This window comes from Amblyomma americanum, chromosome 1 (genome assembly GCF_052857255.1).
Source record: "Amblyomma americanum isolate KBUSLIRL-KWMA chromosome 1, ASM5285725v1, whole genome shotgun sequence".
NCBI classification, from domain to species: Eukaryota; Metazoa; Arthropoda; class Arachnida; order Ixodida; family Ixodidae; genus Amblyomma; species Amblyomma americanum.
The window spans coordinates 548,563,470-548,581,150 of record NC_135497.1 but is presented as its reverse complement, the minus strand read 5'-3'; the positions used below and the strand labels follow the sequence as shown (position 1 = coordinate 548,581,150).

Genomic DNA, 17,681 nt, shown 5'->3' with positions numbered 1-17,681 from the left:
CAGCCGGCCACTTTTGCTGTCGAGTCGCGGCAGGCAGCTCGGTAAAATCACGGTACAGAATTCTGCTGCAAACTTTATGCACAATAAGCGTTCCGCAAAGAAAAGTGGACGTTGACGCATTTAACAACGTGCAAAGATGTTACCGATCACTAACAATTCAGGCCGGATACCTCACGGCGTACCGTGACACTGCGCGAGCTGGCGTGAAACGACCACAAGCATGGCGCGTTTGCCGCGGCGACGCACGCGCCGTCTGGTAGTGCGGCCTCAGTGAATACCTCCTATACTGCAACCCCATGACAGAAAACGGTGCCTGCACAATATGGAGATCTCGTTTATACTTCACCTGTTAAGGAAGAGAACTCAAGCCTGATGCGCCTCGGCACAAACCCGTGGACCTGTTCGTGGTGCTGCAAGAGACCACCACGGTGGGGAAACGAAACCTTACAGCAAACATCACATTCAAACAAAGCACTACAAATGGGTACCAACGAGTCGGCGACATCAGGGTGCTGTTTTCGCACGTGCCGCCTCCGTACACTTTCAAATGTGAACGCAGCATTGCACACCGGACACAGATACTTAGCTTGTTCAGCGGAGCCCGCAGCAAGGCATTCCGCGCTGATTGAACTTTGGTTTTCCATCTTGGCGATGGAAACAGCAGCCGGGTACGAGAAAATCTGCTCACAGAGATCGTTCCCTGACCAGCTAGGATCAATGGCGATGAGCCAAGGCCTTGACAAGGCAATTGAGCATGGTCACGTGGTAAACGCATTTACCACCGCGCCGACGGTAAATGTAATTGAACCATAATCTAAAAAAATATATAAATGTTGAAATAAGGTGGAAATAAGGTTTAAATTTTATAATTAGGTACGTTTGTGGAAGCTTATTGTTATGCAAAACACAACAGGCACAAAAAAACAGGGACGACTAGGGATGTTCCCGACCGAGCCGAACCTAGGTATTCTTCAGCATCCATGGGGAAAGATGGCGGAGCCTCGCGGGTTCAGCTCGGTTTTTAATACGCCACTCGCGGCACCCTGCGAGCGGTGGGGTTGTCGCGCCTCTAGCGGCGGCGGGCGGCATAACTCCCTGCGAAAAACTCACATTGCTTCCGCGGCGGATGTGAAGGCCGTATGGGAGAGAGCACGCGCCGCCCTCGAGACCGGCCGTGGTTGGGCACCCGGACAAAGAAAAACCTAAAAACCCCGAGAAGATGAAAGCGCAGGAGAGAAAAAAAGCGCGCAAGGGGAAGAAAAACAAAAACATACAAAGGAAGTCGGGGGGCGGGGGATTCGCTCATCGACCTCGTCCGCGTCCGACTGCGATTTCGCGCAGTTAGACACAGTGCTCCACCAGTGGCTCCACCAAAGAGTTAGTTGACGCTTGGTTCGCAGCACCCCTTCGTCCTAGCAGCTGTCTCCTTCGTCGTCCACTGCAGGACCGTGAGACAACATGAGAACCTGTGGGAATGTAGTGCCCTCTGTTGGCATCGGGTGGAGTCTGTGGCACGACATCTGCTCGATGGTCTCCTCCGCATCGCCACATGCTCGGCATAGTGCTGCCTGTGCTTCTGGTGTTGTATCGAAGCGACGGCGGTACAGCTGTGTTCGCAGCGCTCCGGCACGGGCCTCAAACAGCAATGTGCTACCCAGGCCGTTGTCAAATATCTTTTCAGGTCCGATGCTGTTCTTGCACTCGCGGTACACAGCCAGTGTCGGCGTACGGGTGCGAGACGAGCACGCTAACCACTCCGCCACGCCAGCTCTTTTTTTTGTCTTCATTGCCTGTTTTGACAGTTTACAATAGATCGCAAACACATGTTCTGCGCTGAACTCTCTAACATCAAGAGCGGACATTTGATTCACTCACGTGAGAAGATCAAAACGGTTTCAAGGAACACAATTCTCCCATCAACTCGATAACTTCATCTCCAAAACATAGCTCCTTGCACACTTCACGTAGCTTAAATATGTTTTCTTTGAAGTAATCTGGGACAGACCGTGCATCTTCATCGCAGTATCGTACAGCCATCCTGCGTCGCCAAATGCTGTGCAGGCCAAGAAGGAAAATTACATCGTATTTATAAACATCCGCCTCAACGTCCAGGAATCGTATCCCATACGGCGTACGTCAAGGGTAAGTCTTTCTTTACAGTACGCTGGAGCACGTCCAAAAAGAGCAGCGCATCCCAACAATCAATAAAGACGTGTTCTATTGACTCTGGTGTGTGACACAACAAGCAGTCAGCACCCCGTGGTAAAAACAGTCCCTTCACCTCCATCCATGTTTTAACCGGCTACGCACCAGTGTGCAACTTGAAGAAAAACGTCTTCACACCCACTGGCACAACCGTCTTGTTAAAACATTTCCTCCTTGGCCTCCAGTGCATACAGATATCGATATATTGACTTGGAGAAGACACAGTCAAGCAAGTCTTTTAGCAGTTTCTTACGCGTGACAAACTGAACCGAGCATTTATAAACCTGAAAGCAAAGATCACTGCTTTCAAAAATCTACTTGCACTGTATCGCATCCCATCTACAGTGGAAATAACAGAGTTTGGCAAAGCCGAAGAAAGCCTCCATTGAATAAAAGTCCGCAGGAAACGGCCGTGTGTATCTTGAAGAAACATAAAGCTTGACACCACCTGCCTCAAGTACATGTGTGGCAGGGAAAGAACCCCTTTTCTCAAGCGCAGAAATAACTTATCGCGTTTAGTCCTCTCCCACGAGGACTGCCAAACAAATACTGCAAAGATACGATGAAACTTTTTAATGCTAAGTCGAAAGCGCGAAAGGACCTGCAACAAATAGCACACTTTCTGAACCAGTATACGATACATAAGTTCGCGCGCGCGAGTATAGACAGTTCCTTTGCCGACCATTTCTGTGTACGCATGCGTGGACAGTTAATTCTTGAATTTTCTCCTTCCAAAAGTGATCGTTATCTCTATACTTGTCAAGAGGAACACCAGAGGTATTTGGAAGGGACATGTGGCCATTTCACACTCGCATGAAACAAAGGCGCTGATGTCCAGTTCCAATGCCAAAGGCCCGCACATTTGTCCAGATTAACAACGCTCAAGGTTACATCACAAAACCACGCCAGCTAAATGATTTGGAATGAGCAAAGGCGCGTCTAGTGAATACGGTGTTGTCTTAAAAGGGTGCTTTAGAGACATGTACTATGGGGTATATTAGTAATTATGAGCATGGAAATGACAGAAGTCGCAGCTAAGCGAGTAGCAAAGTACGTTTTTGCTACTTTTCTTCTTCTATTGGATTGGCGCGCACGTAGCGACATCAGGCGGCGCTCACTAAAACCACTCCTCCTCCTCCTCGCAATGTACGCCACTGCCCCAACATCAGATAGCGCGCGACGACGACTATAGTGAGGACAGTCTGGTCGACATCCTCTTGCCTGTCGCCGAAGTTCTTAGAAATCACTTTCTTTGTCCGTGCTCCATCTATCACAGGGTCCTGACTGTGGCCTTGCCTACATTTCGAGGAACAGCATGGCTCAGTTGCGGCGAATGCTGCCATGAGTACTGCATTCAGCGCAGCCGAGCCTGTCGCTCCTTAACACGTCCGGCTCCGTGCAGAGAGTTAACTGAGGGTTTCGATTGACGTTATTCTCTATACGGGCAACTGGCGGGGTCTCTTCGTTGATAGGCTGCTAAGGTTCAGGACACTTCACGCGGTTCTCCCGCTATTCGGAGACAGGCATATCGTCGCACAGTGAAGGCATTATGGAAGGAACGCGATATGGAGACACTGACTGTAAATTCGTTGCATATCGCGGACTCATACATGATCTGCAAATCATATCAACTTCTTCTCAGCGAGAATGCAAGAGATCCGATAAATCTCGGGTTTCGCACAACCTCGCGCTGTCCGCACTGCTGTCAACTTCGTCGTCGACTGTGTCTTAAGGGTCTCTGCCTATTGCATTGGGATTAAAAAGTGCAGTATTTTATAAATTTTTAGCCACCGGGCAAAAAGAAGTCGAAAATTATAAAGATACCCGCAAAGAACTCACAACACTGTTACTCTCCTGGGTAGTTAAAAATTCCGGAACACCGACCAAAGTGCGACCCAATGATGGCGCGAGCACGTGACAACGTCGGCACGTAATCCCATGGTCCCCACTTGTGTCACATGATCGCGAGGCGTATAATGAATTGGTATACCTTCCCGTAGCAAAAGGACCTAGATGGCGCCAACTGTTCATTGTCCCGTTTTCTTATCTTGCCACGTGACTGCAACACTAATCATTTGTGGCACACCATTAAAAGGCACGTACAGCGCGGACAATTCCGCAAAGCAGACTCAAAGCCCCCACAAATCCTTATGCCTCTGGGGAAAAAAAGGCGAAAGTTGCGACCATACTACACCAATACATGGTCTCATTCCAATCTTCTTAAAACCTCTAAAAATTTGTTTTTCGTTTCCCCAAAATGCTCAATTTTTATTTATGAGCAGCTTGAGATAAGTCTGGATGACTTTTTCTCCTGTTTAAACCACCAAACATGTGCCATTGCTTCTAATCCAACAGCAACAACATGGGCAGACAGTAATCAATTAATGAACATGTATGCGCTGCAGGCAGAATGCTGGAAAAATAAAAGCACCGTGGTGGTGCTTTCCCCAGCATAGCGAGGTGCAGTGCCACATACGTGGTACTCCGCTGCATATTTCCCGGTCCTGTCAAGTACAGCGTACTGTATATATGCGTCTCTTGCGCAGAAATACGTATTTATTTTATGGGTGCCGTACAGGATAGGACGTGGTTAACTCGTCCGATAGGGTTAACTCGTGGGAAGTAAAGCAAAGTAAAGTCCAGCTCCCGCCTTATAAACGCAAAGAGCCGTGCAAGTGTCAGCAACCACCCCGACCAAGCCTGCACGTATCCAACTTGGGCTCGATAGAGCAAGGTGCTTGTTGCACCCACCGGTGGGAATCAGTTACGCTTGCTACTATGCTACAGGTGTGACACTAGCTGGAGGGTTTCCGGAAACCTTTATATTTAAGACATTCGCTGTACTAGACAATACAAGACGCTGGTCACACAATCGCAGCAAGCCCTCCTTGAAATAGCGATTGTTTGCAACTAAGACTATTCTCATTCCCCCACACAGGGTAGCTCATGTCAGTATGAGGAAGACGAAGTTGTTTTTTATCAGAACGCTGCCTTCGATACACCATTTTAAATGTATTTGGGCAAATTACCAAGGAGGCGCCGCTCCCTTTTGCCCCGGCGATGGAAGTGGAGGCCGCTGGGCCTACCTTAGAACCTGGTGGGTCGGCAACTGCCTTCCAGAGAAAGCAAATCTGCCACATGAGGGATTCTAGCAGCCAGGACACTGGTGTACTCTGTGCCAAGTGATGACTCCTCGACGGATGCCGGGTTCGTAGCGGTCGTTATGAAAGGCCAAGCGCAGACTGCGCAGACAATCCAAGTCGTCCTAATGAAGCCCGTCAAAGGTGAAGTGGGCGCGAAGTGCCCCGGCGCAAACAGTCTCGCTTGTGACACATGAACAACCCGTCCTCCTAAACGTTCAGAACAGTCAGGCACCTCTATATCTCTGGAAAGCCTCGTACAGGGAGGGGTCGAAGACGTGAGAATAAAACCCTATAAAAGTGTTATTGCCATTGTTGCCAAGGGGTGGGACGTCCTAGAAATATTGATCGCCATCGCCAAACTCGACAATAGTATGTACGCCCACTCCAAGGCAGCGGCACTACGTCTGGCGTAATCTGCAACGGTGACAGTGCCATATGTGATGCCGATTTACCTATGTTCCTTGCCAGGTATAAATGCATCAAGCTGACCTTCGAGGTTGAATGTATACCATTATACTTGAAGCTTGGGCATTTTCGACAGTAAGTTCGGCCTATCGTTCCGAAGCCGCTACAGTGCAGGAGGTGCATGGGGATGGGTCACGTGAGCAGAGTCTGCAACAATTCCATCGTATGCCCGAGATGCTCGAAGCAACAGAGCGCAGACATTTGTCGAGCGACTGCTTTGAAGCCTGCAAGTTGCCGTGGCCTCCACGAATCTTCCTCGAATGACTGCCTCTTCCCAAGACACATAGAAACTTGGTTCTGACAGCTTTTGGACTGACAAGTTTTCTTGAAGGAGGTAACCTGGCTTAAAGCATGAAGGTTTTTTAACCACGCCTTGTTCACGATTTGAAAGAAATTTTAGCGGAAACTGGCGCGAAGTGTCGGCCAGGTGCATCGCGCGAACATGCGTCTCGGCGCCTTCGAAAAGTTTTATCGGTTCCTCTTTCTTACACAGCTGTCATATAGACCAGGCACCTGGTCCTAGCAACGTGCGGTTGCAAGGCAGGTGTTGCAGGAAAATGCAAACATGCCAAATCAGACTAACCATACAATGTATTTGTTGCTTAGCCACGGCCTGGAAAGTCACAGACAGCTCGGACATAGAAGACGTTTATTTGGGGCGTGCGATGGCTTTTATCACCTGAAGTGTGAAGGGAAGTGGTAGCGGAAAGAAGGAATTGAAGTGTTCGGCGCACGCACAGCACTCTAGCATGACGAAGACAACTCTACCCTCTCCTCCAAAATGGAACCGTTGCACTGGCTTCCGCTGCCTCGTTGACCGGCGCAGGACTTACTGCGAAGCTTCGGCCGGACTCAAGGTAGGTGGGAGAAGAGAGGTGCGAGGTTGAATGTTATTGCCCGCAATTTGGGCTCTATCAGGAGAATAATCTGGGGCGGCCGCTTCCAAGGGAGTGGTTACATTGGCCGCCGTGCAGGGTCCTTTCGTCTGGCTGGGCCCTGGACCACGAGCAGTCGTATCGGTGACCGGAAACCTTGGTGATGAATCCGAGCGGCGGCGCACCTGATCGACTTGCCGCTTGACGATTGCAGTGGGAGGCTCTACGGTTACCATCCGTGCTCCTGTCGCCGATTTGACATGACCAGGGATCCACTTCTCTCCCTGTCCGTAATTGCGGACGTACAAGCTGCTGTCTGGCGGCCGTGTCCAGTCGTGGCTCCCCTCAGTTGGACCTGCAACATTCACAGGGAAGCAGGTGTCTAGACGCGATCTTATTTGATACCCGAGGAGCATCTCTGAAGGTGATTTCCCAGTCTTCACAGGTGTTCGTCTATAATTGAACAGCAGCCGTACCAATTTCTCGTCGAGATCGCCACCCTTTATTTTCTGAATACCATCCTTTATCGTTCGCTCCGCCCTTTCAGCAGCTGCAGTTTGACTCTGTGTGAAAAGGTGCTGTGCACAGGTTCGTAATGTTTTTTGCTGTAAATGTGGAAAATGCCTTACACTTGAAGTGTGTGCCGTTGTACGTGGCACACCAAAGCGGGCAAACATGCTCCTCAGAGCCTTTATTATGCTTTCTACGTTTGCATGCTTCACAGGAATCGCTTTGATCCATTTGGAGTGCGCGTCCACTACAACCAGGATCATCTTCCCAGTTACGGGTCCTGCGAAGTCGATTTGGATCCGATACCACCGTTCTTCAGTCTTCGGACATTCTAGGGGAGGTGCAGCCGGTGGCATAAGTAAATTTGCTATTCAATTTCCACAATTGGCCGCGCGCTACTCTAAGTCGCGGTCAAGACCTGGCCACCAAAATAGGGAGCGTGCCACGGCTTTCATAGCCGATGATCCTTTGTGGGTTTCGTGAAGAAGTTGCAGGTAGCGCTATCTGGCGTCACTGTGTATGACGACGCGATTGCCCCAGTATACGAGGTCATGGGCCAAGGACAGTTCTAGTCTACGCTCATAATAAAGTGCTAAATCGGGCTTTATGTTTGCCCTGCTTGGTGGCCAACCGCGCGACACGCAATGTTGAACCTTACGATACAGTGAAATTCTAGAACACTAAAGAATGGGGAGGAGAACCCTGCCCCCCCCCCCCGTACATCTCTCACAAAGAAGGAAGAAGTAATCTGGCGAAAACTGCAGACGGGTACCTTTCCAAACCTGTATGTCCTACACAAATGGCATCCTGAGGTGCACTCTTCCAAATGCAAAAACTGAAAGCATAGCGACCCTAAATCACATGCTGTGGTCTTGACCAGCGCTACATGGTCTACATGGAAACAATGAGTCATGGGGTTCCTTCTTCCATAGCCAGGAAGGACAAGTCCAGAAACATGTCATCGGTCAAGCCCAGGCCGCCGCCGGAAGTCAACTGATTCCGGCCGACGTCTAGGGGGGAGGCATACGGTGAAGGTGAAAGGGGGAGCTGCGTCTCACCCGATCACCCATACTCTTTGACGGGTGCAAATAAAGTGATCTCTCTCTCTCTTAAGCAATTTCGAGTCGACATTCGTTAGATTCTTCAGTTCACGCGTTGAGACCACACCTTCATCTAAGCTTTTGAGTGGAAGGACGTACTCCGGGGGCTCACCTTCACCTCTGTCTCTGGTGGTCTGCTGTGTCAGTCTGCTGAGAGCATCCGAGTTGAGTAGTTGTTTCCCAGGAACATACTGAAGCTTGTAATTGTAGCCTCCGAGGTACAGTGCCCAGCGTTGAATTCGCGCAGCCGTCATAGTCGGTGTCTGGCGGTCAGGTCTCAGAGGGCTGACGAGAGGTTGATCATCCGTGACCAACGTAAATTCACGACCTAGAAGATAGTCCCGGAATTTTGTTACACCGAAAATCAGCGCCAACACATCACATTCTAACTGGGAGTAGTTCCGCTCTGCTTCGGTCAGTGTTCTTGAGCGAAAACCAATAGGTCTATGTACGTTGTTGCTAGAATGAAATTGAACTGCTCCGACCCCTAGCGACGACGCATCACACTCTAGCTTGAGTTCATTTGTACAGTCGAAATGTACAAGCACTCGAGCATTTTTCAGACGTTCTTTCGCTGCATCAAACTTTTATTTTATTTTATTTATTTGAACCTCAAGGGTCCCTGACGGGACATTACATGAGGAGAGGGCGCAATAACAGCGGTTAACAATGAATTACATGGGAATCATGACGATGACGTGGATTCCTTGATGGCAACTTTTTGCGGTGCTTTCCATTGCCACCGAGCGTTTTTCCCCAATAGTTAATTGATACAGCGGTGCTAGGTACGTTGACATGTTTGGAAAAAATTTCGCGTCGAACGTCAACATTCCGATAAATGACCGCCGTTCGGTCACGCTCCGTGGAAAAGGTGTGTGCATAATAGCTTTCACGTTGCTTTCGATTGAATAGAGGCACTCGCCTTCAATGTGATGTCCGAGGTATATAACAGCTTGTTGTCGAAATTTGCATTTGTCATACCGCAACTTCACTCCATGATCCCGAAAACGCTCTAAGACGACTTTCAATCGCTCTCCGTTATCGCCTTTCTTCTCGGATACGATTACATCATCAATGTAGGCTTGCACGCCGGGTAGACCACTGATAATCGTGTCGATTTTTCTGTGCGAAATCGACGGCGCAGTCGATATTCCGAACGGAAGTCTATTATAGCAAAATAAGCCGTTTTGGGTATTGATGACGCAGAGTTTGCGTGCGACTTCGAGGTACCTGACTGCAAGCGTCTCGCAAGTCGAGGGTGCTGAATCATTCACTGCCACTTAAAACTGCGAACATATCCTCGATTACACGAATAGGATATATTTCGATTGCGCAAACAGGGTTCAATGTAGCTTTAACATTGCCACAAATCCGTACCGATCCATCTTTCTTTAGCACCGGCGCTATAACGTTGCCTAATCCTAATGGCTGACTGGCGATAAGACGCCAAGGGAAACGAGTCGGTCTAGCACCAAAGCTACCTTGTCGCGTAGGGCATAAGGAAGGGTCTCGCCTTACAAAACTTTGGTATTGCTTCATCTTTGAGGCGCAGGCTCGCTGGAGGACCCTTCATTAGGCCGAGCTCCGTGGTGAAGACGTCCTGGTAGTCTGAGAAAATGGATTTAATCTTGCAGGTGTCCGTTTCGCTGGTTTCTGTGGCTCCGCAGGCCGGAGTCAAATGTAGCACCGGAGCGCCAGCGTTGTCCTGCAGCGTCAGCAGGTCTCTTCCGCATAGGCTTGGCCCTTCGCAGTCGAACACCATGAGGGGACAGTCCACGAGCACGTCTCTGAAGTCGACACGGAATGTCAGATCACCTAGCACCGCAAACCGCACTGCGTAGCACAACTTCACACGTGACGGCTTCTAGGCAGGCCAATGGTTTTGATGCTTCCTGTACTGTTCCTTAGAAATGACATACTGGCGACCAGGTGTCGACTTCCATTGCTAATTGAACGCCGCTCCATATAAATGAGTGGCGTATTGGCGGCTCGAGAAGATTTTACGCTCCGAAACCAATTTCCTAACGTGGACTTCGTCACTGCCATCGTCCATTGGCGTGGTTTCCGTTATTCCCAGTGCAACTGTTTGCATCGCTCTGGCAGCTAACCTTCAGCGGTTAGGGTGGCTTTAACATTTCCTAGCAAGGTGTCCCCGCCGCCTACAGCGACAACAACGCACTTGCTCATCCGCAACTGACATCGTCGTGTTTCGAGCTGCCATACCTTCCGCATTACAGATGCTCTTCAGCCTTTCTGTATTCCCCGGAGGGCGTTTTTCGAGCTGCATGAAATTTCAATAGAGCCTTTGGCTCTGATGACATTTTCAAAGCGTCATTTTCAGCAGTTTCAACCGAAATTGCGAGCGCTTCAGCCTCCGCTATCGTGATGTCGGCCTTTCCAAGTAATAGCTTCTGTAGGGCCCTCGACCGAACACCGCACACAATACGATCCCTGAGCATCCGCTCCAGGGCGTTGCCAAAATTGCAGTCATCGGCTATGTGCCGTATTTCCACCAAGAACTACGTGACATATTCCCCTTCCATCTGGGAGCGATTAAAAAACTTGAAACTCTCAGCTATTTCATGTCGCTTCGGGTCATAGTACTCGCTCAGCACCTCGAGCTCTTGCTCGAAGCTCAAAGCTTTTGGGGCTCGCAGTGCGACCTTGACGGCTAATACTTCCACGGTTTGTGTGCTCAATGCTGCCACGAGCAGTGCTCTCTTCTTGGCCTAATCGGTGATTTCGTTAGCTTCAATGTAGGCATCTGCTTTATAGAGATACGGCTTCCACTTGTCTGTATCTTCGTTGAATGCAGGTAGCATATGATGAGTCATGCTTGTCGTCTGTGAGGCTGCCTTCGCGGATGCCGATTCCGGGTCTACTTTCACCGACTGTGGAATATCCCATCCTCGTCGCCAGTGTTGCATAGCCACGGCCTGCGGCCAGGACAGTTACTAGGCACTGACAGCTCGAACATAGAAGACGTGTATTTGGGGCGTGTGATGGCTTTTATCCCCTGATGTGTAAACGGAAGTGGGAGCGGAAAGAAGGAATGGAAGTGTTCGGCGCACCCGCAGCACTCTAGCATGACGAAGACAGAACAGTATTAAAGTCCTTATGAAATCCTCTTCTCGCGAGCACTGATAAGCTTTTGCATTTCGCATTTCATGTGTGTGAGGTTATATCATGGTATCGTACATTGCGTGCTACGACAAAAGGCAAAACAGCGAATGTTCTAATATATTTTTGTGGGCGGATTTGTTCTATGTTCGGGCTTTTTTGAGACTGCAGCCAGTGAAGGTAGAGTATGTGCTCAACCCTTTTGCAGGCATGAAGTACGCCCTGAAGTACGCCCTGAAAGCAGCTAAAACAAGACCGGTCTCTTCTTCAGGAACAGGGCTAATTGGAGATAAATGGGAGAGGCATTTACTACCCTGCAGTAGGCGTAGTCAGGCTGATGGTGGTGATGATGATGATGAATTAAAGATAAAATAATAGCGGTTCCGGGTCAACCAAGTACAGCAATAGTAATTCTCCTTATAAGATATCCATAATATCACTGCAGTAAGACTTAGTTGGGAAGGAAGAAGCATCGTATGCATTATTTGCTACTGTCTTCCCACAAAAAGCCTAGAACCTCTACTAACAGAAATATAGAGAATATTTTATAACAGCGATGGCTTCATATTTGCTGGAGGAGATTTCAACGCCAAGAATTCAGCTTGTGGTAGAAATAAGACCGACGGCAAGGGAATCGAAATAGAAAATTTTATCAGTGCCGGAACTTGGAATTATTAAATCATCCCAACACTTTTCCTACGTTCGAGTCCAGCATGGACGACGCGGGATTGACTTGACAATATTTTCTCCACAGCTGACGTCTTATTTGGTATAATGGGAGGTTCTAGATAAATTTACAAATGGCGACCACAGGTATTTAAGTATTAAGCTTTTCGATCAACCAGAGGCAAAAGTAAGGAAGCTTACACACAAGGGAGAGCTTAAAGTTCTTAAAGAGCGAGAAAACTGTGCGTGTTTAAAGGATACAGCTGAAGCCAACAGTGCCGCAGTTAATCAACTTGAACATATAGTCAACGCCTTATATAATAATAACAATCTTATCCAAAGACATTCGAAGGTAACAGCTAACAAAACAGAAAGAACCAATTTTTGGTGGAGCCCGCAAATATAAAGAGAGTGGAAAAGGGTGAACGCACACAGAAGATGATTCCAAAATAGATGGGAAATTATTAGGGACATCTACAAAGCAAGGTAGAAGAAGCAGTCTAACAGTATAGTCAACTCCTCAAGAATCCGAACAAAAATAATAGAGACATATTTGTACAACCGTGAAGAATAGTGATCAATTTACCTTACAAAATGGCTGCTAACAAAATCAAAGAGGCAATAGTAATTTCGAACACCCGAATCAAATCAGGTGAAGCTACGACATTCACGATTGATGAATCTGTTGTTGTTAAACTATTTGCAAACGACTGTCTAATCTACAGAGTTGTTAATGATAATCACAGCCAGAACCTACTCAGTGAGAACATCTGCAACCTAGGGGACTGGTGCGAACGGCGTGGGATGCAAATTAATTTTCAGAAAACAGTCTGTATGTCAATCACAATAAAAAAAAACGTCCCATTCGTATGACATTGGCTATCAGCATATTCATTCAGTCTCGCCTGTGAAGTACTTAGGCTTAACAATTAAAAATAATCTTAGTTGGGCCGAGTACATTAATAACATTTCTTCCAAAGCATTTGCTAAACTCTGTTCCTTGCGCAGAAAACTAAAGAGTGCCCCGTCAAATGTAAAGAATGAAGCATATTGTACACTTGTTCGCCCAGTTCTCGAGTATGGATTCGTTGTGTAGGACCCTTATTTCACTAAAGATATTAAGGTAGAGCGCTCTGATCGTCACGCTGCCAGATTTATCTTATCTTATTATAAAATGTCCTCCTCAGTCACCAACATGTTAAACAAGATTAAACTAGAAGCACTCCATACAGCGACAGATTGCTAGACTGAAGTTTATTTATTTATTGTACTATAACAAAATTCGCCTATCAAGTGACAATTATGTTTTTTTTTCCCAGCGCTCAGGTCCGTGAGACTGAATCATTCTGCAATAATAATGCCATATTTTGCACGCACAACAGTATTTCAAAAATCGTTCTTCCCCATACGATTGAAAAGTGGAACTGTCTCCCTCCCTTATTGTTTAATGTTCTGACGAGGAAAAAGTTGAATAGTTGTTATCGAAGCATTGTAATGCCCTCATGCTTGGGCAGCACTAGCTGTCTGCAGTATTTCTAAATAAAATATTAATAAAAAGGAAGGCGTTTGTACCCCTGCTACTCTTGCCGTTAAACTATACTTGTTTACTTGTTTTTATCCCGTCCTCGTCCCTGCGTCCATGCCTGCTCTAGAATCTGCTTTGCCCCGCACGGTAAACTTAAACCAAAATAAGCGCCAATTTTGTTACGCACTGTCACCCCAATCCGTGCACCTTTTCCTCCCTCACCTCACCGACTTAATCCCTCATGAGGTGGGGCTGAGAAGACCCTCATGAGGGTTTATTTATTTATTTACTTTTTATTTTTTATTTATTTATTTATTTATTTATTTATTTATTTATTTATTTATTTATGCATACTTTCAAGGCCCGCAGGCACTACAGAAAGGATTGCCCTCGTAAGGGTGCCGATGTCAGCTGACGTTCGCGGCGAAAAGCGATGTTCACGTGAACACGACAGGAGCGAGTCGAGTCAGACGTCAGCCCTACTCTCCGACCGCGCGTTTACGTAAACGCCATCCGGGTAACAGCGGCGATGGTCAGCGCAGAGCACTGCAACGCGAGCTCTGAAAGGAGGCGTCCAGGATCGCGAGCACCAGTACAAGACCACTTTCTCCTCTTGCCTTCCACCGACCCCACAAAGGTCGGGTCGCACTCAGTCAACCTACTTCGGCACGACTCAGCCCAACAGGCCGAGTCGTACCGATTCTGTCGACTCGTCGAGTTCATTTTAAAACCGAGAGGGCAAAGTTGAGGTTCTCTGTCGGGAAGAAAATCGATTACTCTGTTCATGTAAACGCCGACGAGTCGAATCGGGGAGTGCAAGGGAAGGTTCTAGTCGGGTCGGCCGCGGATGTCTTGGCTCGCTGATCACTGTGCAGATTACACGGCTGAAAAGATTATCTGGCTGGTAAACAGCAGGAGCAGGGGCATGCTCACAAGTGCCGCCGTGCCTACTAGAACGCGGCGTGACTGGCTTGACTCGAAAAGTATTTTATCGACAAAACGCGCAGTAGTCGAATTAGCATGACCTCTCTCAGACCGACGACTCAATCGATACGCTCCTGCCAGCTTCATGTAAAGTAGGCTAACAATACAAAGATGTGTCAAGGTACGGGTGTTCAAATTAGAGAGACGTCATCACATTAGCATTCAGTGATGAACAACTTAACTTTTAAGTTCCGACCTCCCGTGAAGGTTGTAAAAATGTTTTCATATCACTTTCTTCAGTGATAAAAAAAACTGCACCCCTACTGTTGCTCGCTAAGTTTTGGTTTAAGTTTCTTTTTCAGTGCACCTACTTGTATAACTTAGCCTCACAAATATGTTTTACGTCACCATGTCTATGTTATACAAAGGGTGTGTCACCTAAGATATTACACAATTTTTAAGAATTTGCTTGAAGAGTTAGAGTTTTTTTTGTTTTTGAGTTTTGGCAAAGCATTGTCATCGATGTAGTACATCATAATACATTTAAGGAGTGCTAATTAGCAGGCTGGTTAAGGAATATTGAATAGTTAACAGTTTAACTATTACTGTTAGGCTCCTTAATTATTGAGAGGCGTGTAGCTCACCATAAGTAATATCCATATCAATTTTTAGAAAATTCGAAAACGCGGTTACCCTCGGCGCCGTGGCCCAAAAATTTTGGCTATATCGCGCCTAAATGCATCCGCTTTCGCGAAGCTTACAGGCAAAACAACCTCTCCAGTGCACGTAACTCGTTGAAATAGCGAAAATTTGTTGAGACACAACATTAAGGCTAACTCCGTTTTCGAAATTCTAAAAAAATGCATATTATGGTGGCCTTACAGGAGCCTAAAACTAGTAGGTAAAAAGGTAACAATTGAATACTAATTAAGCAGCCTGCTAGTTAGGACGCCTTCTCTGCATTTCGATGCACTACACCGCTGACAATGCTATGCTGAAAAAAGCTATCTTCTAACACAAAAGCCAATTTTTAAAAACTCTGGAAATTCGTAGGTGAAACACCCTATATACATATACGCGCTCATTCGTTTTGTTGACTGCTGGCGTCCTTCGCAGGTATGTCGATCGTAATGAGCGCCTCATTCCTCTTCCATTGTCCGCTCAGTAGCTTGCCGAGGGTCTCGGTTCTGGAAGTCTTGATAGCGTAAGAAGTTTCTCGCACAGCTTCCGCCCTCACCGTTTGATCATCTCCCACGTGACACTTGCGGTAATACAGAACGCACTACGTCCGCCGCTATGGACGAGGGTGGCCCTGGTGAGCACTCTCAATGTTAGGTTACAGGCGCATGAACATACCCCCGGAAATAGACGATGGAACAGCCGCCGCCGTTGCTCGGCTGGTAGAGCACCGGGCGCGAAATTCGGAGGTCGTGGGCTTGGATCCCACCGGCGGCATATGCATAGTTGCTTTTGCTTCTGCTCATCAATTATCTTTCAGCGAATGAATAATAGACTACTCAACTCCCACTGATCATCACAAATTGATGAAAAAATGATAACTTTCCCCTATGCCCCTTGGCTTCGGTGACTGTTGTCTTCCTTAGTATATGTACATAGTGTTCTATGTAAGTAAACTTCTTTCCTGTCCTATACGCGTCGTCTTTATCCGCTCGGCAGGCCACCGCCGCCTACACAGCATCTATACACTTTCGTCTGGTTTTCCTGTAAAGGCTTGCTTAGATGTGCCACGGGCGTGTCTGCCCTGCCTCCTCCTCCGCCGCATTCGCAGGTGGTCGTAGGCGGTCTAGGCATGCTCAAAACTGCGCCAACCTCACCGGTTAGTGAAGCTGGGATGCACGCCCCGTGGACACCCGGCTCACCTGCCGCCGCTGTGCCCGTGGCGTCGTCGCTGTGCTTATGCATGTCGTCGACTCCTCGGTGGTCGCCGCAGGGGCAGTGCTCCACCACCGTGACGGCGTCACACGTTGGGCCGTCGCCGCCGCGCGGCGCCTTGGGGTCCTGTGTCGGCACGCTGCCGTAGCTGGCAGGCTTGAAGTTTAGCCCGTGAAGGTCGTCGGGGACGCCGGTGCCACGCTCGAAGGGCCCCACCATGTTGTCGTGCACAACGGGCGGGCCGCCGCTTGTCTGCGGGTTCTGCTGCTGCCGCCAGAGGCATGCGCCCGAGCAGCAGCAGCAGGAGCACGGCTGGTCTCCCCGGTCGCGCCAAGCGGCACATGCAGCGGAGTCCTCCCCAGGCTGCACCTCCTCTCCCCCACGGAGAGGCCCCGGTTCACGAGGCAGCACTGCGTTGGCGAGCCATCGACGGTGGCGTCAGTGCACACAGAGACGCGATCGCTCAGTACGGCTGCCGCCTGCCTTACTCACTGCCTCCCTTGAAACAGCAGGGCGAGTGAAGCCTTCGCTGTGCGGACGGTCTGCGATGCTACCTGCAGCTATGACGAAGCTTCCCCTCCGGCTGCGCAAGATGGCATCTTCTTCCTTCGAAGGCCACAGCACGTTCCGTCGCAATCGTGTCGCGCGGCTGCGGCTAAAATGAAGCAACTTAATAAATGTAGATGCTGAAAGAAGGCGCTGGTGAAAAAAGATTTACAGATGCACTGGCGCTGGATAGAAGTTGTTGTTGTTGTTGTTAGCCTATCAAAAGATGGCACATACCCACACTGGGGGATCGGCCAAGAATGGGGTGGCTATTCACCTGAACGCAGTTAACGAAAAGGAAAAGCACGTGGTAGCGCAACACCGGTGAATTTTTGTCATGAACAGAAAAGGGATGTGTGTTTTGATTTTAAAATTTTAAGAATAATAATAAAGAGAGGGATTAAATATTAATGATTTAGTCAAAATGTAATAATTCATAGTAAAGAAAAGGTTGGAACACTTAGCAAGGCAGTCGGTGAGATTCTGTTTCAAGAATGCATTGCCCGGTTTATGTTATTTTCGTCTTCTTCCAAGCTCGCCTGCATAGCAATGGCAGCTCACTCGCCCTACGCGGCGCACAGTTCAGGCAATCGAAGAGTTGAGCGCGGCACGGACTGAGAAGCACGAGCGCTAACTGGTGCTGCTTCTCTGAACAAGGTCGCGTCAAGCCTCACCTGCTTGCCGTCTTATGACGACGCGCACACATTAT

General features: G+C 48.4%; 1 protein-coding gene across 2 annotated transcripts; it reads right to left on the bottom strand.

Moving 5' to 3' along the window:
- Positions 1–6,448: 6,448 nt before the first annotated feature.
- LOC144108213 (uncharacterized) lies at positions 6,449–17,249 on the bottom strand. 2 transcript variants are annotated; one of them, XM_077641500.1, is made up of 4 exons: positions 16,915–17,249; positions 16,414–16,836; positions 8,411–8,626; positions 6,449–7,043 (listed from the first exon to the last, which is right to left on the bottom strand). In XM_077641500.1, coding segments are annotated over exons 1-4 (1,041 nt in total). In that variant the 5' UTR covers positions 16,916–17,249; the 3' UTR covers positions 6,449–6,642. The 2 variants fall into 2 exon arrangements, with proteins under 2 accessions (XP_077497626.1, XP_077497621.1); XM_077641495.1 differs by having other exon boundaries at positions 16,919–17,249.
- Between the last annotated feature and the right edge of the window lie 432 nt (positions 17,250–17,681).